Source organism: Leucopleurus acutus (genome assembly GCF_964270905.1).
Source record: "Leucopleurus acutus genome assembly, chromosome: 5".
In the NCBI taxonomy this organism is placed as follows: domain Eukaryota; kingdom Metazoa; phylum Chordata; class Mammalia; order Artiodactyla; family Delphinidae; genus Leucopleurus; species Leucopleurus acutus.
The window spans coordinates 75,273,766-75,286,502 of NC_139147.1; the positions used below are offsets into that span (position 1 = coordinate 75,273,766).

Here is a 12,737-nt window from a genome sequence, read left to right on the forward strand (position 1 = left end):
TTTAGAGAAAATACAATAGGAAAGGAGGAAGTATTTCCTGATTGAAATAAACTGGACTGGAACCAAGAGACCTGGCTCTGTGTTCTGGATCCGCCAGTATTGTGCTGTGTTGCTTCGAGCAAACCTCTTTTCATATCTGTGTTCTTTTTTGTTTTCTGGAAATTGTATTTTGAGTCAGGGATTGTCCGGGGAGATACCCTCTCAGTCATTTACCTCCTCTGGCTTCACTCTGGATAGAAAGATCCTTCAAAGGGCTAAGACTTGGCTTCTGGGTATTATTGATTCTTCAGTTCCTTGTGTGAAGTGAGAATTTTACTCTATTTTCCTTTCATGTTTTTCATCTGGCTCCTCCCTTCCTGTCTCTGGAGGACCCTACCTTATGGCATATGATGCTGACAACTTCTAATCAGTAGGGTGTTTGTCTTTGGGGTTCATCAGGATGACCTATGTTCTGCTTCCGGTCACAGGCAGCCAGGAATCTGGCCTCTTCAGATGGAAAAGATTGGCAGAGTGTCAACTTAAGTTACAACCTCCTGAGCTCTATGGCTAAGCAGCTTCTAGGAAGCCCCTTTCACCAAGGCTGAGTCTGCTTCCCCACCATTCCCACCCCAACACTCCTATCCACCACCCCTCACTACATAAACACAGTAGATGGCTCTTCCTCTCCTGGGCCTTCAAGGGGCTGGCTAAGCCATTGAGGTGTGACTAGCTCTCTCTTGCTTATGGGCATCTGTTAGTAGATTCTTTAATCTTTAATATCTGTTACAGATCCTCCAGGAGGTTGGGTTTAAAGCAGACATGATTATTTTCTATACTGAGCATGTCCTCTGGTGGCTGAAGCAAGTGCTCAGTACTTATAGAACTTCAAGATCAACCAGTTCGATTCTGTTTACAAGCTCTTCATGGTGGGTACACCTCTGTTTACATGCTCATTGCCCAACACTCCCCGTCATTCCCTCTGTTCTCAAGCCTTACTTTGATATCTCTTGATACCCCAAATAAGCTATATTTTCTCAGCTCTCTTGAACCTTTTCACACGTTCTGTTCTTCTGTTCTCTGGTCTAGAATGTGTTTACCATCCACCACTATCCCCTATTCCTTCCATGTGGTTAGCATGTGCTCATCTTTGAGATGTCAGCATAGGTGTCATTTCCTTTGGAAAGCTGTTATTATCCCATTAAATCTAAGTTTGATGTCTTTCCTATTTAAGAGGCTGCTTACTTGCCTGTCTCTCCCAAGCAACTATAAACTCCTTCAGGGTGGTGGCTCTCTCCTTTTCATCACTGACTCCCAAGGGCTCAGCACAATGTCTGGAATATCTGTTGTTTAACGCATAATTGCTGAATAAAAGCTGAATGGAGTTGCTATGAGTGTTATACGTTGTATCTTTGGGCTGTAACAGAAACCACAAACAACAGTGGCTTTATTAAGAACATTTAATTGTATGTTTAACAAGGTGTCTAGAGCTAGGTGGTTCCAGGCTAGTCATGTGGCTCATCAGGATCTAAGCCCTTTTATCCTTTACTCCACCATCATTAACATGGTGATTTTCACCTTCCTCATGATCTAAATATGGCTGTCATGCTCTAAGCATTGCATCTTCACATATTTGTAAAGGAAGAAAAAGTTCTCTCTCTTTTGTCAATAGGGCATTCTTTCCCAGAAGACTCCTGTCCCCAGCTCTTTCCCATGTATTTTACTGTTAAGAACTGGGTCACATGCCCACTCTAAGACACATCATGACTCATCCTTGGGGCTTTTATCTGAAGTCATGCTGCCCAGACAAAGTAGGGCTTCTTCTAGCAAAAAAAAATGAGTGAATAGCTGATCAGTAAGAAGTGAATGATGACTGCCCCTCAAGTCTTTCACTAGGTTTTACTAAAATCGAGGACTCTTCTCCATATCTGAGCTCTACTTTAGATTGGTGCAAATGCAACATTTGTGATGTCATGTTCTTCTATCATGTGGGCACCTCAGTAGCCACTCTGGAATGAAAAGCTGTAATTGTCTGTTTATTCTCATCAGTCACTTTCTCCTGAGCCAGAGAGCATGTTGACCTCTCCTGAACTTCAAGGTGGGCACTCGTTTCCCCTCAAGGCAACCAACAACTATTTCAGGCAGTGGAAAGAGTCAAGCATCATCCTCCAGTAGTATTCATTCTCAGTGAATTTTCTTCCATGGCCAAAGCTGCAAGAGTTTTGTTCAGTTATTGTGTCCTGATGTTACCACATCAGGACTAGATGCAATAAAAAGGTGATAATAATATCATAAAAGTTTTTATTGTGAACAAACTAACCAACTCCTGAATGGATCACAGTGCACCTATTTTTTGATAAAAATATCAAATTCAGTGGTGGTTATACAACTGTTGGAATCTAGATGACATCCCCAATATTTAGCCTTCCTAGATCTTCCTCCCTCCATCTACTTGACTTACCTGAAAACTTTTTAAACTAAAAAGGGAAAGTGAACGGAATCAAATTATTATCATTATACTTTACCTTTAAAAAGCTTGTTTCTTCTTGGTTAATGTGAAGACGATGATCTCTTACTGAGTGTGCCACATGTTATAGTTGGGCTTTTACAAACATCATCTTAGATCCTCATATCAACTCTATGCTCATTGTTGATGTGTTATATACTAGCAGCCTAAGTTTCAGATTTTAAGTGATTTGTCCAGAGTCATCAGTAGAACAGGGATTAGAATTCAGATTTTCCCAATTCCAAAGTGATCCCTACATTCCCCGTCATGAACCAAAACCTCTTCCTTCAATTTTCGTTGTCACCCCCAGTATGCTCACTACTTTTCCAAAGTTCGTAAGGTTTTCAGTCATCTCTCGCTGGTTAACCCTTCTGTCTCAGGTTTTTGGCAAAGTGGCCAATCCCATTCATTGGCTGAGATATTTATGGACAGACATTTATGGACAGACAATTATTTATCTTCTTAGTTCAACAACTTAAGTCTGGAGGCACTCGCATCTAGCTCAGCAAATAAATACTAAGAATTAAAAAAAAACAAAAGGATAAGGCCTCCTTGGTGGCACAGTGGTTAAGAATCCGCCTGCCAATGCAGGGGACATGGGTGCGAGCCCTGGTCCGGGAAGATCCCACATGCTGCAGAGTGACTAAGCCCGTGCGCCACAACTACTGAGCCCATGTGCCACAACTACTGAAACCCGCACGCCTAGAAGCCCATGCTCCACAACAAGAGAAGCCACCGCAATGAGAAGCCCCCGCACACAGCAACAAAGAGTAGCCCCCGCTTGCCACAACCAGAGAAAAGCCTGCGCACAGCAATGAAGACCCAACGCAGCCAAAAATAAAATAAAATATATAAATTAAAAAAAAAATAGCATCATTGCCTGCTAAAAAAAAAAAAAAGAGGATAAATTAACAGACCAATCCTGTGACTGAGGAAAGTATTTCCTCTCTTTCCTTTGTAAGCCTAATAGGTAAGGCATGTGCTAAGAGATTTTAAAAGCTCCTGAGAACAGCAACGACAAGTAGTGATTGTTCTGAGTTCACAGAAGCCCCGGTGGTTTTGACATTTCCCCAAGGAATTAGCCGGAGGTCCAGTTCAGATGGAGGAGGAAAGTAGGAAGGACCATCGGGCTTTGCTCAACCCAGGAGGAGAGAATGAACTGGTGAGTCTTCCCTTCTTTTTATTATAGTTTCTCAAAGTGCCTGAGCCTGTGGGCTACTTGGGGTGATGCTGGCTTTAGGAACTGGAGAGGTTTAAGTCTGGTAAGTCTCCTGGAGATCCACGAGGCACACCTTCATAGTGGGGGACCTGCAGGGGCGAGAAAGTTGTGTCTTCTAGATGATGGCATTCTTGCCAGCCTCATGTGCATTGATTGGACCTGCGGAGCTCCCCTCAGCTATTTTGCAGAGTCATCGGTGTACACTCCCACAGGGTACTCACTGAGGTGTTCATCCTCATTATCTGGCACTCCATATAATTAGACAAATTCAGGCAAAAACTGAAACACTTTTTTTAAAAAAATTCTTTTATCTTTAGTATATCTGAATAACTTGGTCTCAGAGTGCTTTGGGCTGAAATCATGCCTTACAAGAGCCAGGAGAGATTTTAAGCACCAAGTACTGAAGAAGGAACAGCGCGTGACCTGGGATTGAGCACACGTTAAAAAAAAAAGTTCTCATTTCTCCGATTCTTTTTTCACACTGCCCCTACCACTTAACACAGATAAATCTTGAAAAATAATGATGAAAAACTTGAAAACTCCTGCAATAGCTCTTTGGTGCTGAGGAGTTTAGATTTATTATTTTATTTGATCCTCAGAATTCACGGAAGGAATTAATCCTATTTCATAGACAAGAAATCTGAGACTTGGGAGGTTAAGTAACTTGCCCAAAGTCCTCAGCCTCCAAGGGCCAGGCTGGGAAACCAGTTCACTCCTTCCCCCTCCACACCCCGTGCTGTTCACACTCTAGCTAGGCAATGAGAAAGGGAGATGAAGAAAAAGGGGGTATGGAATAGAGAGGGCGCACTGGAGGGTGGAAAGGAACCCAGAGGACGTGGTTCATATATCAGAAAGGTATCAGTTACTTGACTGGTTTTTCTGGTTCCCCATGAGATCCATGGGAAATCCATACCGACTCTCTCCCCACCTACCCGCATTTGTGAACCTACAGAAAATAAGTGACTTCATGTATACCTGCACTGTCCAATAAGGCAACCACTGGCCACGTGTGGTTTTAGAGAAGTAGCTGGTTCCAACGGAAATGTGCTCTAGTGTTAAATACACAGAGGCTTTTGAAGACTTAATAAAAGCAACGTGTAAAATAGCTCATTAATAATTTGTACATTGATTATACATTGAAATGACAATGTTTCGGATAGCTTGGGTAAAATAAAACATATTGTGAAAATTAACCTCACTCGCTTTTTTTTACTTCTTTAAAGTGGCTGCTGGGAAATTGAAATGACAAAAGGGGCTCACATCGGTGGCGTACACTATTGTAACCCACTGATCTTGACGGTGGGACAGTGTTCTAAGATCCTTGGACTGAAGGGATGCAAAGACTTAAACCTGCTCACCTGTGTTTCCTACCGAACGACTCTGTGCCGGACCTACTTTTTTTTCAGCATGTCGCCGAGCGTTCATGACAATCTCTGGTTGCTCTTAATTCTTAACTAACTAGGTGTTGCTTTGGTGAAGTTTAGAGCCTTGTGTTTTCCGTTTCTTAACCATAGAAAGGGCGTGAGTATCAAAGGATTCAATAACAGATCAGGAGCCGCTTTTCTTCTTTTTCGTGGGTGATCGAATAGTTCTAGAGAAAGCCACCAAAACAACGTTGTTAGGACTCCCAGCTAGGCTTACCTCATTGTCAGGGCATCCTGGTGAGGGGGACAGGCTATCGACCTCTCCATAAATCTTACTCAAGAGCTTAGGCAGAGAGCACAGATGCAAAACCTACTCGGGTGGATCAGAAAACTTGGTGAGGCAGGTAGGCTACAGGGGGTGACCCAGGTGCACAGCTGAGAGGATTTGCCACCTGCCTCGGGGCACTTGCTGTCCTATAAGTCACAGGCCCAGTGCTGTCGGATCTTTCAAGTTTGAAAAGGAAGCCAGAAATTTGTATGCTTATGTAAAATAGCCTTATTATAAACTTTGGAAAAAAATTCTTTTCTTTTCTTTTCTTTTTTACGATAATCAGTGGGCCAAAGTCAAATTGGGCCTAGTCTAGTCCCAGCCTTTGGAAGCCTGTCAGTCCGTGGTTTTACGACCTCTCCTCACTTACTCTTCCTTTCCTGAAGGTTCTCCATGGCCCCATCTGACTTCTTGCAGTCGTCAGTTCACGGGAACAAGCACTGTGATGTGCGAGAGGGCGTGAGGTAGAAACCGTCTCCATGGGCGGTGAGGGTCTGCGAGATGAGCCATGCGCAGGCTTGGGTCATTTTGCTGAGTTCAGCACAGCAGAAGGCATGGCAGGAGCCTCCGCAGTTGAACCTTGCTGTATCAGCTTCTGTCCTCTGCCACCCCCAGCTCCTCCTGGGGGGGCGCGGCTTATACCTCCTGTGTCGGCACCGTGCTCAGTGCTTGACAAGCAATATTTCATGTCACCCTCACAACAGCCAATGTGATAGATGCCCTCACCGTACAGGCCTTGACTGTCCTTCCCAACCTCTCCCACCCTCCCACTCCCACCTGGCTCCAGGGGTCTCTTTTTCCTTCACGTGGCTTTTTCCTAAAAGTGTCTCCGTTCTTCTGCCCCGCGTTTCATCAGCCCCTCCATTCACAGTCAGCTTTTCTTGTCTCCTCCTGTGGTCCTCTCAGGACCCACAGACTCACTAACAGCCCACAGCATCCTTCACAGCCCCAGACCCTCAATGAGCCTGGAGCCTTCGGACTGTATAGCTCCTACCTAATGGAATGAAATTTGTTCTCAGGCAGGCCTGGGTTTAAATTCTGGTCCTGTTGGGTAAGTTATTTAACATCTCTGAGTTATTCGTAAAATGAGGATAGTAATACCTACCATTCAGAATTGTGGTGCGGATTAAATGAGGTAAGACACACTTTCCAAAAAATCTTCCGTTGTACAATATCATAATAGGTATTTACTGTATAAAAAGTCTGCTTTTTCCCCCTAGCAGTCAGGTTTGAGAAATACTAGGTCAAACAGGCAAGCCAATGACAGCAGGGCCTCTCAGAGCCTGTAGTATACGGTGGTTCTTTGTGAATCTCCAAAAGGGGCATTACAGTGCGCTCTATTTCACACGTACGTATGTATCCATGGAATCCTTCCTGTGTGTGTTGGGCGGGGCGTACAGATACCCTCAAGACTACTGTTCCGTGGAACCACCTTAGGGAAGGCTGGGATGTTTTCCATGAACGATTGGTATCATTTTAGCATTATTATTACTCTCCTCTATGAAAAAGGCATTATATCTCCCCACAGCCAGGCATGTCGGGAGGCACAGGATGTGCACAGCATCCTCTCTTTCAGAGTCCCCTCTGGCCATGCTTGCTGCATTTACTTTCCAGAGATCGTCTTGATTCTGCTCTTGAGACAGAAGTGCTGCGTGATTCGTATCAGTTGCCAATCCCAACCGTTCCATCGGGGCTCCCCTCTGCGCAGATGCCCACCACACTAGTGTCAAAATCACAGGTGGGAGCAGCCCCAGAAGGCAAAAAGACAGCAGATCTTAGTCAAGGTTCCACTGCTGACTGGGTGGCTGCGGACACCTTTTGGGACCTTGTTAGTTGCCTAAGAATGACATCAATTACCCCTTCTGATTCACAGGGTTTGCGAGGGTCACATAGGAAAGATGGAAAATGCTATGAAAATATGAAGGGTAGATTTACATGCAAGGAGTCAGGAGTTGTCATGTGGCTTTAAAAATTACAGAAATACAAATAAGTGAAATTGATGCTGAGAATACTTCCCCTGCCTCTGATTAAACTTGGGGAATGATAATTGTTTGAGGTCTACCATTTCAAAAACAGTATGTGAAGAGTTGTTAAGAAAAATCAGGAGTTTTGAACATCTGAATTATTTTAAACACTGTCACATTCTCCTCATCTTCCATTCAAGGAAAAACAAAACAAAACTCAAGGGACTAAAACTGAAAATTAAAAAGTGAACTTGATTGTCTCTTTCCTCTGTTTAGTCACCATTTATATGAACAGATTGGGTGACAGCAAGTTTATCTCAACTTCAACTGACACCTCACTACGAGGGAGAGAGAACACTACAGATGACAGAATCAAGAATCAAGAAGTTCTCTAGGGACTTTCTTGGTGGTCCAGTGGTTAGGACTCCATGCTTTCACTGCAGGGGGCATGGGTCTGATCCCTTGTTGGGGAATTAAGATGCCGCGTGCCGCGCGGTGCGGACAAACAAAAGAGATCTCTAGGCTGGATTGTAGGGGAGAAGTTGGCAAGATGCAGTGCAACAGGCCTCATTATTGAGGTTTTGTCTTAAGTTATTATAAAAATACAAGGTGAGGGGATCAATGACTTGGGCTTAGCTATGCATGGAAAAGTACTTTATTTGGTTATGCCTGGATTTTAGTTGCCAATATGATATAACTATAAAAAAAGTCCTTGGATATCTTGTTGGAGTTTGTTCTGCAGAATAGAGGAAATAAATCCTGCTATAATTTATGTAAGAACTGTTTAAAAGACATTGGAAATAGTTCCTCAAAGAACTATCACAGTGGTTGTCTTCCAATAGTTAAGTGGCTGTTGTGGAGAACAGAGTAGAGGTTGGTAGAGTCCAGCCTGATCTATTTTCCTTATGGAAGAACTTCCTAATCACCTGTGGTGGCAGAATCTTAACATGACACCCCTCCAATGAGCTTTGCCTTTGTATTATCCCCTCTGGTTGAGTGTGGGTGGCACCCAAAAGTATGATGAGCTCTAATTCCTGTGATTATGTTATGTTGTATGGCAAAAAGGGATTTACAAATAATAAATGCTGGAGAAGGTATACAGAAAAGGAAACCCTCTTAAACTGTTGGTGGAAATGTAAACTGGTGTAGTCACTGTGGAAAACAGTACGGAGGTTCCTTAAAAAATGAAAAATAGAGTTACCATATGATCCAGCAATACCACTCCTGGGCATATATCTGGAAAAGATGAAAACTCTAATTAAAAAAAATACATGCGCCCCAATGTTCACAGCAGCAGTATTTACAATCACCAAGATATGGAAACAACCCAAGTGCCTGTCAACAGATGACTGGCTTAGGAAGATATGGTATATATATATATATATATATATATATATATATACACACAATGCAGTATTACTCAGCCATGAAAAAGAATGAAACATTGCCACTTGCAGCAACATGGATGGACCTAGAGAATACACTAAATGAAATGTCAGACAGAGAAATACAAATATTATATGATATCACTTATGTGTGGAATCCTAAAAAAAATAATAGAAATGAATCTATATATAAAACAGATACAGACATAGAAAATAAGCGTATGGTTACCAAAGGGGAGAAGGAGGGAGAGAAGGACAAGTTAGGAGTATGGGATTAACAGATATTAACAAGATACTATACATAAAACAGATAAGCAACAAGGATTTACTGTATAACACAAGGAATTATATTCAGTATCTTGTAATAACTTAAATATAATCTGAAAAAAAATAACTGAATCACTTTTCTGTATACCTGAAACTAACACAATCTTGTAAATCAACTAAATTTCAATTTAAAAAAAAGAGAGAGAGAATCTGGATGAGCCTGACCTAATCAGGAGAGCCGAGAAAAGAAACTGGGCCCTTCCTGAAGTCAGAGAGATTTAAAGCATGAGAGGGATTTGATGCAAGGGAGGTTTTCCATTGAATCTTTGAAGATGGAAGGTTCAGTGTAGCAAGGAGCTCTGAGTGTTCTCTAAGAACTGAGAACTGAGAGTAACTTCTGGCTGACAACCAGCAAGAGAATGGAGACCTCTGTAGAACAGAGGTCTCTCACTGCCACAGCAGTGAGAGGCCCGTGTACCGCCAAAAAAAAAACAAAAACGATTACATGGTTTAAAGATGTTTAAAAAAAAAAAAGATTACATGGTTTAAAGATGTTTTTTTAAAAAAAAGATTACATGGCTGTCGGCAGGATTCAGTGGCTTGTAGCTTAATAAATTAAAGTGTTGTCTGGACTGTGCTCCTTCTGGAGATCAAGGACTTCCTTCAAGATTACATGGTTTAGGGGCTTCCCTGGTGGCGCAGTGGTTGAGAGTCCGCCTATCGATGCAGGGGACACGAGTTCATGCCCCGATCCGCGAAGATCCCACATGCCGTGGAGCGGCTGGGCCCGTGAGCCATGGCCGCTGAGCCTGAGCATCCGGAGCCTGTGCTCCGCAACGAGAGAGGCCACAACAGTGAGAGGACCGCGTATCGCAAAAAAAAAAAAAAAAAAACAGACAATAGGTGTTCATCTGTGAAAGATGGTTTACAGCTATTTTTTTCCAAAAGATAAATTTGAACCAAATAATTCCTGAGACATTCCTCCTGTTTAGTGATGCTCTTGCTCCACAAATAACTTTTAACAGAACATGCCATGTTGCCCCATCCATGCCTTTGACGTAGGGCGAAGTTTGGTTCTAGAAATTGTCCCTGCTAGCCAGCCCATGTGCCTCATTCCCTTTTGATGTACTTTCAGCGCTCTGTCGCCATTAGCCTCATCAAACAAAGGTCCTCAGTTGCACTTTTACTTCCAGGAACACGACGTGATAGCACTTTTGCTATAGTAGTCCTGGCTGACTTTATGAGCGTGGCTACAGCTGAGTGTGACATTATGTACATCTCTTTGGCACTGGATTTTGATTCACACTTCTAAAGAGGGATGGCTTTACTTACTCCAGAAAGAGCTAACACACCATTGTAAAGCAATTATACTCCAATAAAGATGTTTTAAAAAAAAACATAAGGGGGATATTTAAGAGGTTAAACTATTTCAGTACTTATTTTAAACTTTTTTTTAAACAAAACATTTTTTTAAATTTATTCATTTATTTTTGGCTGTGTTGGATCTTCATTGCTGTGCGCAGGCTTTCTCTAGTTGTGGCGAGCGGGAGGCCAGCGGAGGCTACTCTTCGCTGCAGTGCACAGGCTTCTCATTGTGGCTTGCGAAGCATGGGCTTTAGGCACGCGGGCTTCAGTAGTTGTGGTACGTGGGCTCAGTAGTTGTGGCTCGTGGGGTCTAGAGCGCAGGCTCAGTAGTGAGGCACACGGGCTTAGTTGCTCCGCGGCATGTGGGATCTTCCCAGGCCAGGGCTCGAACCTGTGTCCCCTGCATTGGCAGGTGGATACTTATCCACTGCGCCACCAGGACAGTCCCTATTTTAAACTTCTTCAAGGCTCAGTGTCTTTTTTATTTTTCTAGTTTGCCAACATGTCTACATTTTATTTTATTTTATTTTGGGGGGGGTTGGCAAAGATTTTTATTATTTATTATTTATTTATTTATTGAAGTGAAGTTGATTTACAAAGTTGTGTTAGGTTCAGGTGTACAGCAAAGTGATTCATTTATACATATATATCTATTCTTTTTCAGATTCTTTTCCCTTATATGATATTACAAAATATTTATTTAGTTCCCTTGTTGGTTATCTATTTTATAAATAGTAGTGTGTGTATGTTAATCCCAAACTCCTAACTTATCCCCCCCCGCCAAGACTCAGTTTCTTTGATCTACAAATAATAACTTACAAATATTATTAATAATAATAACTATTTCAATACATGATAATGTCTATTTCATAGGATTCTTGGATTCATAGGATTCCTATTTCATAGGATTCTTTAATCTTGGGAAGATTAAATGACACCTAAGTAAATGTCCAGAAAGGTTAGTTCTTATTGCCAAATGCAGACAAAGGGAAAGTACTCGTGACATTTTATCCTTACTCAAAAGGCACTTCATGGCATGAACGCAGGGAAAAATACAGGAAACTATAATTAACAACATTTGGCAAGTAGTGATAACTAACACAAATTACTACATGTGACTAAACCAGTAATAGAAGGTTGAGGAACAATACCACACTAACATGATTCATTACCTAGAGACAATATTATCCTAACATTAAAGAAAAGAACTTTAAAACATGGCAGAGTTAGAGATAAGAGAGCATTTTAAGAATATCCTCCCATTTAACACATAAAAGAACACAATTTGGCATGTCTAGATAAAGACAGCAAAGGGTAGATTGTGAATAATAAATAGAAACTCGGTGCTGTGATTGTTGTTTTAAAAAAAGAAGATAAAACATGATGGATTCTAGCATGATACAAGGACTCAGAGATATTATCTCCTTGGCCATGATTCAAAGGACTAAAAGTTTGAGGATTATACAGAAAGAGATAACTTACTCTAAGACTATTGGAACATTCTCACTCATGGAAAACCCTAACATGTCACAGCAAGAAGCTGGCATTGCCATCCACAGAAGAAAATTGGAGTACTGAGAGTTATTTATGTGATATCTTGGTTGAGTAAATCAATTTACAACTTTGAGCTGTAAGAATCTGGTTTGAGGAAGTAAAAGTGTTATGAAAGTAACCCAAAATACCCATTCCAAAAAACTTGAATCACTACTGTGTCTTTGCATGGTGGGTATGCAACAGATACTTCAGATGGATAAACACGTGAATGGTGAACATAAGAATAAGATGATTTACAAAAGCTGAAAAAGACCTGTTTACAAGACCAGTGGTTCATAAATGTTACTGCTCCAGATGCAATAAAAATTCCAGAACAAAGACGGGAGGAGACCCTAGGAGGTGATTCCATAAGACTAAGAGGATCCCACCAAAAGGGAATTTGGTGAGGAAACCATGCTTAGATGAAACTGGGCCCTGTAATTCTCCTTTCCTGAAGAATATGACCAATCCTAGTGCTGTCTCGGATTGCAGCTGTGAGAACTACCTATAAAGAAAAGAAAGAAAAAACATGTTTTTTTAAATGCCCTTTCTGTGCTAGTACTTCATGTATGTTCCCATTGAATGCCTATGAGCTAGTTACTCAGATATCAATTTTACAGCTGAGGAAACGGAGGCTCAGCTAAGTAAACGTGTAAAATGTCACATTACGTAAGCATCAGAGGATGCTCTGTCACACTGTTTACCTCCTATGCAAGTGAAGGATGGCTGTACTGGTGTGTGTGTGCTTGGGTGTGCTCGTGTATACAGTTACTGCATCTGTTAATCATTTAATTAGTTTGGTGTTTATCTTAAAGCCTTTCCCCTAGTTT

At 41.8% G+C, this 12,737-nt stretch overlaps 1 protein-coding gene across 1 annotated transcript in view; it reads left to right on the forward strand.

The window, feature by feature from the left end:
• Positions 1-3,581: 3,581 nt before the first annotated feature.
• LOC309961760 (putative cation-transporting ATPase 13A5) overlaps positions 3,582-12,737 on the forward strand; it is a gene marked incomplete at its 5' end in the record, with an annotated part of 107,660 nt that continues 98,504 nt past the window's right edge. Inside the window, 1 exon segment of the mRNA XM_082839260.1 lies at positions 3,582-3,644. Coding sequence (XP_082695386.1) covers positions 3,582-3,644 — 63 coding nt within the window.